This window comes from Mirounga leonina, unplaced genomic scaffold (assembly GCF_011800145.1).
Source record: "Mirounga leonina isolate KUSES-001 unplaced genomic scaffold, KU_Mleo_1.0 Mir_447, whole genome shotgun sequence".
Classification (NCBI taxonomy): domain Eukaryota; kingdom Metazoa; phylum Chordata; class Mammalia; order Carnivora; family Phocidae; genus Mirounga; species Mirounga leonina.
Window position 1 is genome coordinate 6,256,813 of NW_023270757.1, and position 18,729 is coordinate 6,275,541.

Consider the following 18,729-nt stretch of genomic DNA (forward strand, 5'->3'; position numbering starts at 1 on the left):
ACTTTTCATTACACTGGACATTTCTCTTACACCAGATGGCTTCCTAATAAGACATTGCCTCTGCAGGAATTTTTTTTTAATTAAGATATTAATTGAAATTTCTTTACAATGTTTGTCCTGGCAAATGGCAAAGCCAAAGCTAGGTATATTGAGACCACTGGAAAGGTAGTCTTTTATTAGAGGCAAGCAATTGAAAGGACACAAGTGGACTATCAACAAACTTTTCAATAAAGTCAGGAAGCAGGCTATCAACACTTGGGCTGTTCTTATTGTGTCTGTTATCATAATTGACAGCTTGACGTAAAACCCTATCACATGACTTCTGGGTAGGTATGTAAATGGATAAGAGGTCACTCTTCACATATGCTAGCTGGAGAGGAAACACATTTAAAGGAAGTTTCAGTCAAAAAAACGGCTATGCAAATGTTTAGCTTTTTGGTTAGTTCTTAAGTTTTAAAAAAACCTTCCATGGTCTGTTTTATTATTCATTTATTTATTAACTTTACTTTGAGTTATCAAATGCTAATGTCCAGATAGACCATTCTAATTAATGTAAAAATAAAGTTATGTTTGCTGTAACCTTAAATTCAATCAACAAAATCACAAGGGAAAATTTTTCTTCTTCCCTGAAAATATTTACTTTAGAAGATCTAAGTTGAATCAGGTAAGTAGAGGAAATTCTGAAGGTTATAATTATAGCCATTTTAGTCTTAAATATTCTTGGGTTGCACATGAAGGACAGGGTAGGAAAAGAACAGTGATAGGCAAACTAGTGTCTTGGGTGAGAACCAGGGAATAGGAGTTTGCAAGTGTGGTTTTAATGTTGACACAAACAGGGCGTGTCTGACCTTGGACAAGTCCATAAACTTTGCTGTCCTGTATCCTTATCTTGGAAAGGAAAATGTAGAGGTTGAATTACACAATCTCCGAGTTCCTGTGAAACCTTAAATTTTACAAGTTAAAGTAGTCTCCATCTAAAAAAAACTTTCATTTTCTGATACTTATGATTCATGATCAGTTATGTTTACTTTGTTCATGGGCCATGCATACCCATTTAAAGTAATTCTACTGCACTAATTCAATTAAATATCAAGAAGCATGGGTTTCAGAAACTGACATTACAATTCAAGGTACTAGGATGATCTTGAATATCTTTTTTTTTTAATGTGTTATATGTCTTACATATAACAGTTTCATTCTGAACATTTTGCTTGTTCAGTAAGGCTACACCCTATTCATTCAGAGGCCATTTTATTTGATCCATGGTGAGTAATTAATAATAGCAATAAAATAAAATTCTACTAATCTAAGAGTTAGAGGAGAGTTTGGATATTGGAGTGGTTAATCTTTTTAAGCATCCCCTCAAAAGCGCCTCTACCCCTCAAAAATCTGTTTCCTTGAAGCTATCTGGAGAAATGAAAAAAACCTAAGAGAACATAAAAACATACCTTTCAAGCTATTCCCTTGAGGGTCCCTGTAAACTTAAAAAAAAAGTGAGAAGGTAAATTTGCCTGTGTTGATTATTCTGTTTACAGTTTAATGGTTTATTGGTTCAACTGAGAGCTGTTGTCATCATGAGGGACTGTTAGTTCATCGGCCTGTTTGCTGAGTCTAGCAAAATAGAACATTTTGCTTACCTTCTTTCCTTTGTTCCCAAAGCTAATTGCTAAGCATTTAACAAAAGCCCCTGTTAACAACAATGGAGGGCCCTCATTTGAATAAACAAAATCTTAACTCTGAAATCACAAGCAATATTGATTCTTTATGGCTGTCAGCTACCTACATGACTATGTGAGTGTAGTGTAGGAAAAGCTAATGATCCAAATCTTAGGTGTTTTCCCTTATGTAGATTTTTTTTTTCCTATGTAGATTTTTGAGGAAAACTGGTTGGATCCATCCTTGTAGGCAAGGAACAATGTTCTCATCCCAGAGACTTTAAAGAACTCCATCCTAAGAACATATGCAGTGAAAACTTAACCTTCACTTCTTTCTTAGTTTGGACTATTTCCACCTTAACCCTTTACTCATAGCTTTTCTGGAGGAGAATCTTGCTTCTTTACCTCACCTTCCACTTGCTTTTGGAATTATATATAATTGTTTTAATATAAATTTTACCTTAATTTTCTAGATACTCTAATTTCATATTGATAGATGCATATAAATTAAAGAATTAAAATTATTTATGTGAGTGTGCATTTCTATAAGGATATACATATGCTCAGGTCTATCAAAGACTCTATATTGTCACAAAAATAAGAATTGCTATCCATCTCCAAACTAACAGACAACTTTAATAAACTAAATTTCTAAATTAATCAGTACCTAGAGTTTTAAGTTTGATTACATTGGAGAAAGCAAGTAATTTCCTAATTTTTGAGGGAAAATACTTGGAAAAGCCATTACAGTGTTACTGAAGCTTAGGTACCACTTAAAGTTAAAGTTTTAAAATTTAATTTAAAAAGAATTGATAGCTAAAGTATGTGACGCTGCCTGTCTCACAGGACGGAAACTGAGAAATCATCATGCCAACTTCAAATCACATTATCACCTATTATTTTAAATTTATTTAGAGCATAATGTAAAAAGTTTTCGTTGTTGGGGATACTGACTTATGTTAATACTAAGAACATTTAACATGCCCCAAAAGGAAGCTTTAATACACCTAGTATTAACCTTTTATCACCTAGAATCTATTCAAAATTTGCTGAGTCAGAACTATCTTTGTCAGTCTTCGTAATTGAACTTATTAGGAATAATGTCATGGAAATCTTTAGTGAAGAGGTGATTTCTATTTTAATTATTTGTTTCCCCTACCACACCATCACCTTTAAAATTTCACTTTACTAGGAGGTTTATTAATTCAAAGATGTTTTACGCAAAAGAAGGTTAATTAATAAAGTAAGACCAAAAAACCTGAAGAGACTCTTGCTTAAATGACTTGGCTTAAGTTACTTATAACAAATAAGCATGTATAAACCTGTCTCCTCAGAAATTTTTGGAAATGTTGATAAATGCTACCTCACAATCTAGGTAGCTAAGTAAGTATAATTTATATTTTTCATTTTCAGTAATGGAGAGGAAATTAACTCAATACAGATTAATATCCTGCCAATTTCTTTGGCATCTAGATTACTGCTAATTACTACATTCAGTGATCATTTTGTATGTATTTCATCATATTTTCTGTTTGAAAGAAAATATTCCTATTGAATTTATCTTAAGTATGGGTGAAATTGAATAGCTATAGTCAGGTTTAACCCCTTTGGGACTACTCTTAGGAAAGAAAAGCCCAAAAATACATTGATTTTAAATGTTACATATGTGGCCAAAGGTAGCCCACCTGACATATTTTAGGATGGTAAACAAACAAATAAATGTAACATGAGCAATGTGAACAACAAAAAACTAAGCAGTTTACAAATGCTTCCTTTCAAGGAGACATAGGGTTCCTGTAATTGCTTGTGAGACAAGTCAGTTCATCAGCGAGTAATATTTAGGTTCACATGGTTTTGTGAAAGCATCTTTTTCCGAACACTTGTCCAATCTAAGCTGAGAGCCCCACAGAAACTAACCTGAATTTAGCAGAATTATCAGGAGCTGTGCCTGAAGAGACACCTCCATTCTTGAGAATATTTAATTGACCGAAAACTAGGATTTTCATTGACTAGAGCAGAATCAGTAAGTTGCCCCTAAGGTCATCTTTACACAAGCTCGTTTTTGTTTGTTTTTTTTTTAACTGTTTTTAGCTTATTTTCATAGTACTGCTTTTAAAAACCATATTTTGAAATAGACAATTGGCTTACTGTTGCTGTAAAAAAACAAGTTCAGGTTGCCCCATCACATTGCATTACTGATTAGATGATCCATTTGGAGAACTTGACAAAAATCTCGCCATAAAGTTTGTGATCTGTTTGATTTTAAAACTAAGCAAGTATACATTTTCTCCATCATGCAAGTATGATGGTCCATTTTAAGAATATTTTTCATTCCAATTTAATTTTTTTACTGGTTTATAGCTTCTTTATGAATACATTCTGAGAAGAATCTATGTATCTATCAATCTATTTATCTGGCCATCTATCAGTCTATCTATCAATCTGTCTATCTATCTGCCTACCTACCTACTTACCTATCTGCCGACCTACCTTAAGGGAATTTTTTCAGTTCTTTATAAAACTACTTTCAACTAAAATATCAATATAATGAAAACACATGTTTTGGAAATTTTGAGGTGGTATTTTTGGAGACTCATAGATCTATAGAAAAGTGTGCAAAACGATTATTCTAAAACTCCAGAATCACTGTTACTTAGAATGTGTAGAAACTCATTGTTCTAACAGGAAAGGTAAAGGTTCTTAATAGCCAATTTTTTTTTAGCCATAACATTATCAGAAAGGATTACAATAATTTATCATCAGTTTAAAGGCACTTTGGCTGCAATCATCATCTTGTAGAAATCCTCACTGAAAAGCAGCAAACAGGGTTCAGTGGATTGCTGTAAGTCAACTTTACAATGCGAGATGCAGTTCATTTACAGCATGGCTATCTAACAATTAAAAACTATGATCTTCTAGTGGGGTGTCCCCCCCCCAGAGCCAGATAAGTTTAGTTTCTTAAGCATAAAAATAAGCAATATATCTTTTCAATAAATCTGCTAGCACTGTAGGGCAGCTGTGAGCCAAACAGAGCTGGATAGGGTTACTCGAACCCTCTTCCAAAGGGCAGAGCTGATGACTCCGAGATCTGGGAAGAATTTGTTTCAGCTTGTACTCCGAGCATTCCTCGCTCTATTCAGATGGGTAAAGTATTTTAAATACCATTACTCGGAGTTTAAAAACGAAAATAGAAATTCTTATCAACTCTTCCTAAACGGTGCCTCTTTGGCTAAAACAAAATTAGGAAACATCTAAAACAGAGTGCCTTGATGCTTCTAAACGTAAGCTAGGGGGGACGTAGAGATGGGGTCTTTACTCCTCTAAACTGCATGTCTCCTGTGTTTTGCAAACTGCATGCTTAAAGTTATTGATTATTTTACTCCGTGCAGATGATTTGGTATGTTGCATAAAAAAAGCTTTTTTTATGTTCTTCCTAAAATATATCTCTCTATTGAATATTAACGTTTGCTTTTATTTCAGCTCGATTTGTACTCTAATAATGGCTAATTGTGATGTTCTAAGCACTCATTTCTCTTGTATGCTTTACTTAATAGAGAAGCATATTGCAGTAGGTTTTTCTAAAAAAAAAAAAAAAGTCTAGGAAGTTTTGCTTTGCAGAGTAAGGTTTTTCTTTTGCTTTTTTTTTTTTTTTTTCTTTAAGTTGCCTCTTGGGAAAGTAAGGTTAATGCCATGTACAATACTAGTTTGCATGTGTTCATTTAAATACTAAAAACTGTAGTACTGCTCGATCCATATCTGACTGCTAGGTTTCAATTGACAGCTGAGGATTTGTGACTGGACCATGAATCAAAACGGCAGGCATTTATACCCCAGTACCAGTGAGGATACATTGGGAATTACTTGGCAAAGGTAACATTTTAATTATTTCCAACCCTACACTTACACCTAAAAATTACCTGAGCTATAGTGTTTTGTTTTTAACTAGCTTTACAGAAAGTATATGTTAAAAATTTAGTTGTTTTGGCTTTACCATCCCTCCTTCCCTCCCCTCCTCCTTGCTTTCTGATGTAAATGCAACTTCAAATTAATTTGGGACTGTAGCATATGCTAAGTGATCATTGGAATTTCTAAGTGCTGTCAAATGTTTTCAACAGTTTATAAGTTGGGGGGGGGGGAGCGGGGAGAAGATTTGACACTTAGATCTTAGGACCTGAAAAATGAAATCATAGTTCTAGGGAAGATTTTTCAGCCAATTGAGGTTGAATAAAGCATTGGTTTTTTCGCATTATAGACTCTTCTCACTTCAGCTCTTTCCTCTACTGCTAACTTTGAACCATTTTACTGTTCGCTTTTTCCCCTGTCAGAAGGGAAAAGCTAGAAGAAGATTTTCCAGTTAATCAATTAAACTGTTACTAGCAGCACTCATTAATTCTGGAGTCAGAAGATTGTTGAAATCAATAGCTAAAGAAGGAATTTGGTTGAAATAAAGTTTTAACCTCTGTTTGTTGATTGAATCGAGAACTGAATTTATTTGGTTGGCTGAGAAAATTATTCTAAAACTTCATTTTCAAAACTAGTTTGATATTGTCTCATGTATTGGTTTTGGAAAGTTAGTTGTGCTAAATCAGCTTCTTATGTATTATTTTAATAAAGAACAAATTGTGTCAAATTGACAAGTTAAATAATTAAAATTCATGGCATAATCGTATGTAATAAGAGATAATAATTTATAGAAAAGAGTGAGGTAATCCCATAAGGAGTTCACCAAAAGTAGAGCCAACATAATTTTCCAGCCTTGCTATAATTGTAATGCCTGTGTTAAAAGTACATACTCTGATATCAGTTGTAAACATGTTGCCCATCTCCATTTTACTTGATAGAAACTGTTGAAAAGTAGAGTTTAAAAGAATTCGATTAACAAAATGTCCAATTTTACTCAGGTGAAAATTATTTGGAGTCCATTTAAAAATTTCATGAGTTTTTATTAATACTCTTCCTAAAACGAATACGATAGGACTTTTCCTCTTTTTAAAGATCGGTATAGCATCCACTTTAAAATGTATACATTTTTACATATTTTAATTTTTTCCCCAAGAATTTTATATAATTCCTCCATTTGGAAAAAAATACAACATAGGCTTATAAAAAAGAAAATAAGCACAAGGAAAGCATCTTATTTAAATAGTCTTAATAAGATTATGAATTAAATCCAATGAAAATGTCTTATTTGAGTGGTCTTAATTATTTTTAAGTTAATTTAATCGATTTGATAACACCATGTTTGGATTTATTTGATTAAATAACTTCCTGATAGTCCATGTTCTCTCTGTCAGTCAGCAAAAGGGACTCTGGCTGCGTATAAACCTTACCGTATTGATAAGAATTGCAAATCAGATGAAGTCTACTCATGTTTTTAAATGTGGCTACGGCTGTGTGAACTTCTAAATCTGTGGATTGTCGATTGACATTTACTTCTCTAAAGTAGGCTAGCACCTCTATAAAGAACATTAAAGCCAAATAAAGATATAAGTTATTGGTGATTTGAAATATGACTGCACCCAGTTCCTAGTCATTTTTTGAATCAAAAGTTGATATCCCCGAAAGCGAAAAGGTGAGTGGACAATGAATCACCACAGAACACATGGATCTGAGTGAATTAATATGATGACTAAACCTAGTTCTTTGGAGAGCATTGCTCATGTTACAAAATTCCCTCTTGTTGAAAAAATTGGTGTGGTAACAAGCTTCAGGTTAGAAGGAGTTGGAAAGAAACTCAGAACTCATTTTGTTAAGATTTTTTTTCTTCCCCTCTCAAAGATAGTAACACTTTTTTGATTAATAGATAATGGGATATAGAGAATGGCCTTAATACTTCAAAAGGCTTTATAAAGGTAGCTTCTGGGTTTATTCCCTTTTTATCATGATTCAGAAGGCACGTCATTGATCATGGTGGCCATCACATTCATGCATTCAGCAGGTGTTTATTGAATCTCTGTGGCAGGCTGTCCCAAATGCTGGGTGACTGATACAGGTGCTCACAGTTCTGAAAACCTAAGTATCCTGCAGTTTACAATAAATATGCTCAAATAAGACAGCAATTTTTTTTAATAGGACCCTAATAGTAGAGTCCATATCTGATAATACAGATAGGCCATGTCAGTGGCACAGCATATTCATAACATATTCATGGTTTATAGTTTGTGCTCTGTGCTTATTTATGAAGCTTCGTGTGCTTTTTTTTTCTAGAAAAGATACTGAAAAAGGAAATCATAAACTTCTGCAATACTACTACTTTTAAGGCAGACAACAGACATCTAAAATCATCAGGGCACTGCTGCAGCTTTAAAATTATCTGATTAAATTGAAAATATCTGAGCAATGTAGAGCCCTTCAACCAGAGAATTAAATAATCTGCCTTTGTCATAATGGAATAATAAAGAAACTATCGGGCTATTTTTGTGGTGGTTGTTGCTTTTTGTTTTCAACAAAAGGCAATCCCTGGAGACTTCGTAGTAGAAAAGGGCAAAGCTAAGAAGGTGTTTGGGTTTTGCTCTGTGTTTTGGCTTTGCTTCGTTTTATTTTGTTTTGATTGTTGTTTGTTGCCATTTCTTTCTTAGTACAATCCCTTGTCCGTGGTAGCCTCCCTTTCTGCTTTAAGCCCATCCTCCTGTAGACGTGTTTCCATGTCACAAGCAGCACCTTGGGCAGGACTGGAAACGGCAGTGCCTGTGGAGCTGGGCTACTGTAATCAAAGCTGGAAGATTTCCTCCATCCCCCTCCCCCTCGGCCCCGCCCCCACTCCAGCGGAGAAACAGTCCCTTAGGAACCGCGGCCGACTCCATCGGAAAGTTTTCACAGACTTATTTAGGTTGCAACCCTGAAGGTGTTTTGTTGTTTTGACCTTAGAATTTTGTGAGCCCTGTGTGTGTGTGTGTGTGTGTTTTGCTTGCACCTTGAAAACGTGAGTTTTTCTGTCCAACCCAAAGGTTACTGCAGTTAACCCAGAGTGAAATGCGTTGGGGAAGGGCTCATTTCTTGAGTCAGGAGGGGCTCAGCTCCGGGGAGGGTAATAGGTGATGAGTTGCTGACGCTGTTCTGTTGCGTCTGCGCTTTGTCCTCCGATGTGGACAAATTACACTGCGGCATATGTGAGTTATGTAGGTATAAACAAACATAGCAGTTAACTCCCTGACTGGCTTTCTTTTTTTGAAACTATAGCCTGAACATGGCTTGTACTATCAAGTATGAAAGAGCAATATAATTGAATGAAAAAGAAAGCCGAAGGACAATCCAAGAATAATATAAACATTAGTTATTTTAAAACATTGGAGGAGGTGCTTTATGCAAAAGAGCAACTGGATTTATTGTTTCATTCCCTCTTCTCTGCCTTCACCCTTTCAAGAGAAGCAAAGCCACAAGTGAGTGGCTGTATGTGTCTGATGGCTTATATAAACATAGAAGAAGCCTTCAGATGGCTAAAATAAACATGCGCGTGTTACTGAAGGATATGTTTACACAAACCATTTGCTCAGCCTCTGAAATAATGAATAAATGAAGATTCCACTGAAATAATTGGAAGGATTTTTGTGTCTCTGCTGATGCCATAATTGAATGGCACCAAAGAGACTTTTATCAGGTACTTTCCATGTTACATGTGTTAGCAGTTCCTTTCTCTGAGTTGAATACTTCATTCTGTAGTTACTTTACACGTGTTTTTGTAAGAAATTGTCGTTTATTACTGTAATTCTAAAGAGTCGCTTGATTTCCTAGGAGAAATGTAGCAGCCAGTAAAGATTATTTGGATCTGGTTGGTCAGGAGAGAGAGGGCAAAAAGGAAGGAGTAAGAGCATTCATTCCATACATAGAACCCTATTTGCATAATGCTGTCCTCAACCATTTACCATCTCCGTTGCTTTGTCCATAAACCGTTCTTTGTAAAATATACGTCCTTTAAACAAAAATAATCTTCGATATTGGGTTGCAAACCATGTTTGTATGCAAATACATATATGATGTATACACACGCGTGTGCGGATGCGCGTGCATAAATGTGGGTATACACATGTATGTGCGTGTGTCTACACACATACCTAGACATAGGGCACATGTATGGTAAGGACAGTATGTTTCCTGTCCTTAGGAAGTATCAAGAGTTAACTCTTCTTTCAACATTACACTTAGAGCATCCCTACAAATTCACTAGGTTAGCATTTCCTGCTTTCAGTTTGTTATCTTGACAACAGCTGGGTTGTTCCTGGAGTTCCTGGGGGGAGCTTTATTCTCAGAGTGCTGAATTTCCTTTTCAGCTGTCAGCTCAAAAGTGTGTTCAAAATGTTCAACTTCTTACTCACCATTCTGGGCCCCTAGCACCACTCTGGGACTATGATAGAAATGCTGATAAGGTAGATGAATGGAAGCATCTTTGGTTTGAGGAGGAGGAGAATTGCAGAAGCCAAAAATTCACATGTCCGTTGTTTGGTAGTGGGGTTACTGACTAGTGTTGTTCTTTGCATCGGAGTATTCTTTCTAAAAGAACTGCTCCATTCCCATCAGAAAATCATTTGCACCTGTTCTGAAATAAAAAATGGCACGTTCTCGAAAACAGTCTTGATATAGTGTTCACACACAGTATCAGTGATCTGGCTGTTGAAAAATACACTGGGATTTGCTGTAGTTTTGCCTAACTTTCTCCATTTATAAAGAAAGATTTGCACAACACAACATTTCCTTTTTATCTAGGAAACTCTTCAGAACACTTCCTAAGAAATTAATTGTATTCCAGCCAGACTTGCATGCTGCCATCCCACAGGAAATGGGTCAGCAATCCATTAAGATGCCATTAGATAATCTAATTTGGAACCTAATCTCTAAATTAACCATGCTCCATACTTGAAGCATACTTGAGAGAAAGAAAAAAGTTTACGTTTGAATCGATAGGGGAGCTGAAGCGTGAAGAAGGCTGTTTGTTTTTTCTGTAGCTGTGGTCACGTCTCAAGCCGTCTGGTAACCAGGAGAAACCAGACATGATGTAATTCCAGATTGAACTTGAACTTCAGGGACTTAGGATAGGGGAACAATGGACCATAGGAATCAATAATGTCCATTTTCCACATGATTATGTTTGGAGCTTTAAGTTAACCTTTATGGGAGAAGCAGCAGGATCTGCAGTGTGACCAAAATGAGATGATCCAGAGACAAGATGTTAGAGGAAAGAAAACTTTTTCCGTGATATTTTCTGAGCAGCACTGCAGATTCCAGCAGGATTAGAAAAGTTCCCGCTCTGCAGTAAACCGGTGGCCTGTTCAGAGCACTCTTTGTTCGCTTAGGTAGGACAAACTTAATCTTATGTTTCCTGTCAGATGATTTTTGGCTGCGCTACGGGAGAGGGAGGAGCATGGTTCAGAAAATTCCCAAACGTAAACCTTGCTGATTAACCCTTTGCAATGAAAGACGCACATTAAACACCTACTTTATTTGAAGATGTTTTACGTAAAGCGCCATATTTACATATGTATTACGTCCGCGAGAAATCCGCGCCCTCAGCAGCCAACGCCCCTTTTATTAAGTGACCTTTTTGATTTTCCTGTTTGCAGGGCTGTGAGTAGGTAGGCCGTGAATTTTTAGCCATATTTACTTAGATAACAGAGCACAGGAATGAGTAAATGTACTCATAAACATGAGAAAAAAGAAAAGGCAGGAAAGCCTGTTTGAGTTCAAGAAATTGCAGAACACGAATTTTGAATACTCGCCAACTGTTGAAAGTTACAATTATTCTCTCCTTTGTTAATTCTCGTTTTACGTGAAGGAGGGTCTTTTGTTTTTTTTGTGTGTTTTTTTTTTCCTTTTGCACATGTGATTCTTTCTGCACCTATATTAGCAGGCATGCTTTAAAACTGTGTTCAGTTCCCTAATCACTTGTGATTTTATGATTCGGAATTCGGATACAAATAAGTTCTGTTATTTAGAGGTGAAATCGTACAATTTTGTACATTACAAATGAACGCTGATTTTTGCTTTTAAATGAAAATCACTTGGGAAAGAATCGCTTTTTGCTTTTGTATAAAACTTACATTTCTTTTTAACTTAGTATGCCTTGGGTGATTTTCTCTAGTGAAAGGCACTATTTGGGAGCACTATTTTTGTGGAGAATTTTGTCTGCTGTTGAAGACTCACATATGCTAATAAGGGGAGCAGTAGTACTTGTAACAATAGCATTGAAAGGAACCCAGGGATAGAGGGGAATACAGACTAGAGAAAGGATGGAAACCCACATGTAGGGTTCTCGGCTGTGGTACAGTCTGTGGGAGGAGATCAAATAATTACTGTGAGCCTGATGATGCTATATTTTTTAATTGGCTGAAACCTCCCACAGCTACATAAGTCGTTACATATCTATGCATGTGTGTACTGTAATTTATTTACAATTAGCCATCTTTGTAGTAATTCTCTGTCTTTCATTTTCAGTTCTAAAACATGAAAAATAGCAAACATAATTAAAAAAAAAAATCTCCTTAACTTGGCCTGTTTAGGGGAATTGTATTTTTCTTATGTCTAAAGTAAACATTTTAAGGAAATACATTCTTACTACTTTGAAGTATATAGGTTGCCTTGTTGAAGCGTCTTCTAGGATTTTACTTAAAGAATACGGTAACTATAATGAGCACATTTTATCTTTAGCTGCAGTGGTCCAAACATAAGGGCTCTTCTTGCCCTGTGCTCTTCACTAGATAACATATTCGCTGGCAGAAGTCATTATTTTACTTAGGAAATGCTAATACTCATGCATGGTAAGGTTAATAGTCAATCCAGCATGCTCCAATAACGGAAACACATCTGAAACAATTGAATATAAATTAATGAGCTTTGATTGCCTACCGTTTTGATATGTTATTTCCAAAATCGTTGGTCCCCAAGGAGTAGCAATAAAGAAGGCTATTTACCTACTTAGTTAAGAAACAAATACGTTTCTTTTTCATTACTATGAAGTGCTATTGCTTGCAGTTAGAATAATTCCACAAGCCACCTGCAGTTTATGATATTTGGTGTTTCCCAGAGAGCCCACAAGAGTACTTTGCAGTTCAGGTAAGAGCTGGCCAGGGAGCTTTCTGATACAGATTATTACAAATAGTAATAATCACTAGAAATCATCTTGCATGCAAATAAGATCATTCAGATAGCAATAATGATCCTTAAAAGGGGGGGGAAATAAGTCGAAGAAATCTAAGACCGGTGTAAAGCACTTTGTATATTTCACTTCTAGTGTGGCATCATCTGCAGTGGAACTCAATGAGCAAGTTACTGACATACAGCCACATCTGTACCTACATAATCAAAGGCAAATACTGTATTCAGCTGAAAAGAATCTGGAATTGGATAAATAAGATACAGTTATTTGTGTTGAGATTTGGGCTCAAGAGTTATACTTCTCTGGGAGTCTCAGTGTGTCTGCATGATTTGGACCTTAATTCATAGCATCTCTTCTATAATTTAAGGATAATAGAAATTCTTGTCCAGTGATAAAAGTTAAGTGTGTTTCACAAAAGAGGGAGATGAGGTAAAGCCTAGTGGGTAAAAATGTAGATCCTAGAACCATACTGCTAGAGTTCACATCCTGGCTTCTATAATGTAATAGCAACATGACTTGGGCAAAGCACTTAACTTCCTACTCCAGTTCCCTCATCTGTAAGATCAGAATGAAACTGGTACTTTTCTCATAGATTCACCATGAGGATGGAAAATTCATAAAACAGTACCTGGCAAATAATGCACACCATACTAGCAACGAGTATATTTATGACATCCCATTTTTTGTTCTAATACATTAATGAATTCTTAAATATATTCTTATTATATAATAACATATAATATAATAACATATAATAATTTTCACAACTTTTTTTTTTTTTAAGTAAGCTCTATGCTCCACATAGGGCTTGAACTCATGACCCCAAGATCAAGAGTCCCATACTCTACCCACCGAGCCAGCCAGGTGCCCCCAACATAAAATAATTCTTAAATGTATAGGTACTTAAATATCACCCATATATTCCTTCAACTGAGCCAGCATATTTTCCCAAGACACCGTTTATAGCATTTGCATTATGTCAAAGTAAGCAGCCAGTCCAAATGCATACATACACAATCCAGGACAGCATGGCTTAATTAATACTTAATTAACCTGCCCTTGATTGGTTTTTCCAGGTAGATTTTAGCTATTAATAGGGGAAATTGCTTATTGTGCATTTTGGGACAGATACTAATACCTGTGTGTTAATTATTGTAGCAATAAAATTAGGAGTATTTAGCTAAGGAAGTAAAAAACTTTTCTTGGGGATATTTAAAACAGGTGCAAAAGAATGAAAGGTAAATCCTTCTTCTCAGTTAAGGTCTTTATTTTATTTATTTTCCATGCTTTCTGGGGCCATTGCTTATTTTTATTGCTGTCTATAAGTAATGTAGCTCCTAGCAGAGTTGAGGTATTCCTGAATATATAAAATTCTTTGTGCTTTATTCCTATAATATTTTTGTTAAGCTTCTTGAAAGAGTACTTACTACCTTTGAGGTAAATATGGTACTTATGATTCAATCAGTATGTGAAATCTGAATGGGCAATATTATTACTCCCCTAAAAAGTATTAGTGAGCTGGATACTTTCACATTTTATAAAATGCTTGACAAATGGGTGACCCAACCCATTATCAGATAAACGCAGACCAGTAATAAATGAATTTTGCCATTCTTCAAATAGCTCTTATTTCAAGACATAGTTGGAGTGAAGTCTTTGACTTTGTTTCGTTTCTTACTCAACTTATTACTCCATATATGTTTATTTGGCACTCTGTGGTTCTTGGGTGGTTACTGAGGTAAAAGCCAAGGGTCCAATCCGTCTGGCCTAGAAGACACAGTCTTGCAAAAAGAAAGCACAACCATCAAATGTTGACTTGTCCGGAGCAATTTTCTCTTTCACTGAATGACACAGAGTCTATTTACTACTTGTAGGTGCAGACACCAACTACTTTATACAGTTTATCCAAGGATATGAAATATATCCTTCCTTTAAAAGGAAGAAGTGGGTATCTTTTTACCCCGTAATCCTCACCATAAGGTCACTCTAATACACCTTCAACTAGATTTGTTTTCAGAGGATATATATTGAATTTCAGAGTTGCTTGATCACCCAGATCAACCACGTATTCTGTGCACAAGTCTCCCGCATCATTATTTAGGTTATGATCCAGCTGTGTGGGGCATCGGAAATCCACTGTCTCCTGAAGAAAATATTGCCTTCAAGAACTCTGTTCAAAAGTTCTTTCTAATCTAGGTGGACGTCTGACCTCCCAGGGAAGCAGTATAATATAGTTTGATATAGTATAATATAGTTAAATGGCCGTGGGAATCAGAGCTGATTCATATCTGAGGTCTAGGTGGGTAACTTGGGGCAAGTTTAAACCTCAATTTTCTCATCTGTGCAATGGGGATAATGGCAATTTCAAGAGTTCATTGAGAAAATCAAGGGAAAGAGCAAATGTAAAACACCCAGAAAGGTATCTTTCTTGTAGTAGGGCCTCAGGTTTTCTTCTGGAATTTTCTCCTTTTATGCTAATTCTTTCCACCTGAACTATACAGAACAAGTCTATATTTCTTTCCAACTCCACTGTTGTATCTTCCCTGTCTCCCTTCAGCTATTCCTCAAATGACATGATTTGGTGGGTTTCTTCATCAAAGAAATGTCATAGAGTTTGTTTCTCTTGAAGAGTGATGCCTAGAAGCAACACAATGCTTCAGAAATAGTCTGATTAGGATAAAATGGGCCCTCTCCTCCCATTAATGCATCTTAAGGTCAGAATAATTTGTTTCTTTGCTTCTTCCCTTTTGGGGGCAGCCACATCATGCATTTGGTGAGAATAATGTGAAAATAGTATCCATGGTATCAGATATTTTATTTTTTAGAATTTTGATGTAACTTGTATCTGTTCTGTGTATAAGGAAATATCTCATTATATACATAGAGTAGAAGTTGTTAGGGTGAATTCTTCTTTGTGTTAAGGTATATTCAAAATCTCTTTTTTGCTTTTTTCGTGCCTGGTTTTTTAAAGTACTTTATATTCTTTTCCCTTTTTAATGGTATAACCTATATATAGTTTCTAAAGATGTGCTTTCAACTTTTAGTCATGCTTATCTTCTGTTTGCCTAAAGAAAATGTGATTTGGCAATGGAGAATGGAATGAAAGCAAAGTCTGTGCATGTTTGAAGATCTATTGCTGAAGTAGCTTAACTTGACCTTGAATATTTTGAGATCTTTCAGTTATGTTCGCACATCTCTTAATACATAGAGGCACAGATTATTGGATTGGACAAAGGATAATTCTCACTCCATTATGAATTAAGACTATTAAACACTTCACATATAACTAGTTTTGTATGTGGAGATAAGTATGAATATGTGTGTTTATTTTACCCATACTGGTGATCAGCAGTATTGATTTTATATAGAGGGAGTTATATATGTAAAAAGCACAGTTACCTGAAAAACTATGCAGTTTGAGACATTCTCTTTTTGAGGTGAAATGATATAGGTTATTTTGTTTGATTAAACTCTTTTTTACATTGGTATCATAATCTTTGAATTTGTTTTACCAGATTCTTTTCAATGAGACTACCAAAAAGCTCTCTAAGAAATGTCTGTGCCTTATAGTTCTGAACCTAACCTATAAATTGGCAATAAGAGACTTGTAAAACTCATATATGAGGTCTGCCTAGTGTTAATGTTTGAGATTTATTTCCCCCCAAAGGTTCATAAACAGTATTGACAAATATATTGCACACTGCAATTTTGACATGGTCATAATGTAGGATGGGAGGTTTGAAAAGTTTAAGTAAACATCTAAATTGAATTTGTTAGATATTCTGCAGCAAGAGTCCTGTTAGTTGCTAGCGTCAATTTGGTTTTATTGAGCATTTTCCAAAGAAGAATACACGTCTCTTTTTAGAGCCACATAAGAAAGCTATTGCAAAATAAACCCCAAATTCTTGTCTTTTCTGCCATCAGTTAGAGAGACTTCTCCATTCAAAGACTCACATCTATTTTCAATCGTTAAAATATACTTTATTTTCCTAAAGAATGCAATCTCTAAATGACTTTCCAGAGCCCATTGAATTTGGGACTCGCTTTTGCAAAGTGATTTGCTGGTTGTTTACACTGTCTTTTACTGTCAGGGATCATCAGTTTGAGCTAGTCTTTCTGTTTTTCATACATGCTTCCCATTTTGGGTTAAAAATAATGGATACCTGTTTTTGTAATTTATTTTATTAGCTAAGAAGTAATTAGCATTAGCTATAGCCAGACTCTACAGGGAATTGACAAGACGGTCATTTTCTTTATGGAGCTTACCTTTCAGTCGCTAAGATAATCACAGCTACAGGTGACTATGCTATGAAGTAATAACTACTCTCATAGTCCTGCGTAACAGAGCGCCGTGAACGTGCGGGCGAGGGGAAAATAGCTTTCATGATGGATCGTGTAACATTTTCTCCCAGTCAATCATGCAAAGCACAGAAACAGAGATGTGTGTGGGAAGAGAGAAATATGTGAAAATAATTAAGTCTCCTGAAAAGGTTTCAGTAACAACTATTCTAATTCTTGAGAATTATGACTTTTAAACAGATAATGAGGACATACCTTTTTATTTTGAATTATTCCTCGTTCGAACTCTTATTCAATTATTCCTCCATCTTTAATTTTTGTTAATACCAAACGTCTATAATTTTAAGCTCAGAGATGCCAATTTTCTTTTTATAGGGGGCCAAATCACAAGGTATTTGTGGACATACGTGATGATTATGAACCCCATTTTTAAAAAATACAGAGTTGTATGGGATTGGGAACACTTAAGTGATTTGTTTGTGTATCCAGAAATTTATTGAACATCCATCCTGTGCTGGTATTATATTAGATGGAGAGCAAAAAGAGAGCTGGACTTTGCTATCGTGGAGCTCAGAGTCTAATCATAAAATCCCTCCAGCGTGAAATTTTTCCATTGAATTATCAACTCAGAAATATGCACTTAGACATGTACTAATAAGACACATTTTGTGTGGAGATATCACCAGAGTAAAAGAAGTTATATACATAGGTATATATATATGTGTATATATATACATATATGTGTGTATATATATATATATCAGGTTCTTTTTTTAACCCAGGCTTTTTGTTTGTTTGTTTACAAAGTTGTTCTTCAAGTTAATATCCCATAAAGGTTTTTTGTACCTTTGGTCTTCATGTATGAAAAAAATGAGATTGTCTAGGTTGATATCTACAATAATAGTATCCATCTCACCTCATGGTTTCAAAAGTAAAGGATACTACATTAAATTTAAAACATTGAAATGATGTCTCCAAGTCAGGCCATGACAAAACAGGCTATGGAATTACCAGTTTGATGTTTTCTTGGTTCGTGATGATTTATGCAGCTATTAATTAGCTGACATTCGTTCTGAGTGGAGTGTTGAAACAGACAATGGTCTGATTAGGTATCCTGTCAAAATGTATGGTGTGCAGGGTTGTTTTGTGATCTGCAGATCTCAGGTTATTTTCCTCCAGATGATAACTTGTTTAATGAGAGATTACAATGAGTAATGGTAGCAATGAGAGAGCTGTTCCTCAAGTTTTTTTAAACAGCCCCAGATGCCACAGAGGTGAAAGGAGAGTTGGTTGGAGGGGGACAAAAATTTGGCCCTCTTGCTCCCTCCAGCGCCCCTCCCTCCCACCCACCCCTCCCAGCTCTCCAGACACAGAACAACTGATGGCGGGGACAGGGAGTGTCCAGGCCTCTGATGCCAGCATTGCAAATGACATATTATGTACTGGCCTTCTTTAAAAATGTATTTTTCTCTTATCGTGAGGAAAAAGGAAAATCTTTCATGACAGCTTTCAGTTGTATTCAGTCAATAAGCAGGTGAAACACTGAAACCCATCTTATCACTGAATTGCTTATGAATTGAAAGTAAAGCAGGATCAGAGTGTAACTGGCAAACCATTGTGGATTTGCTGCTTTCTTTTTCCTTTTCTTTCTTTCTTTCTTTCTTTCTTTCTTTCTTTCTTTCTTTCTTT

General features: G+C 35.5%; 1 protein-coding gene across 5 annotated transcripts in view; it reads left to right on the plus strand.

Annotated features, from left to right (window-relative positions):
• Window positions 1-18,729, plus strand: part of NFIB (nuclear factor I B) — a 235,200-nt gene that overhangs the window by 209,344 nt on the left and 7,127 nt on the right. For 3 of the 5 annotated variants that reach the window (XM_034987974.1, XM_034987975.1, XM_034987977.1), the window contains one exon: window positions 5,437-5,525. The exons of the other annotated variants lie outside the window; for them this stretch is intronic. In XM_034987974.1, the coding sequence (XP_034843865.1) occupies window positions 5,437-5,525 (89 nt within the window). The remainder of the gene's footprint in view (window positions 1-5,436; window positions 5,526-18,729) is intronic. 5 annotated transcript variants of the gene reach the window in all.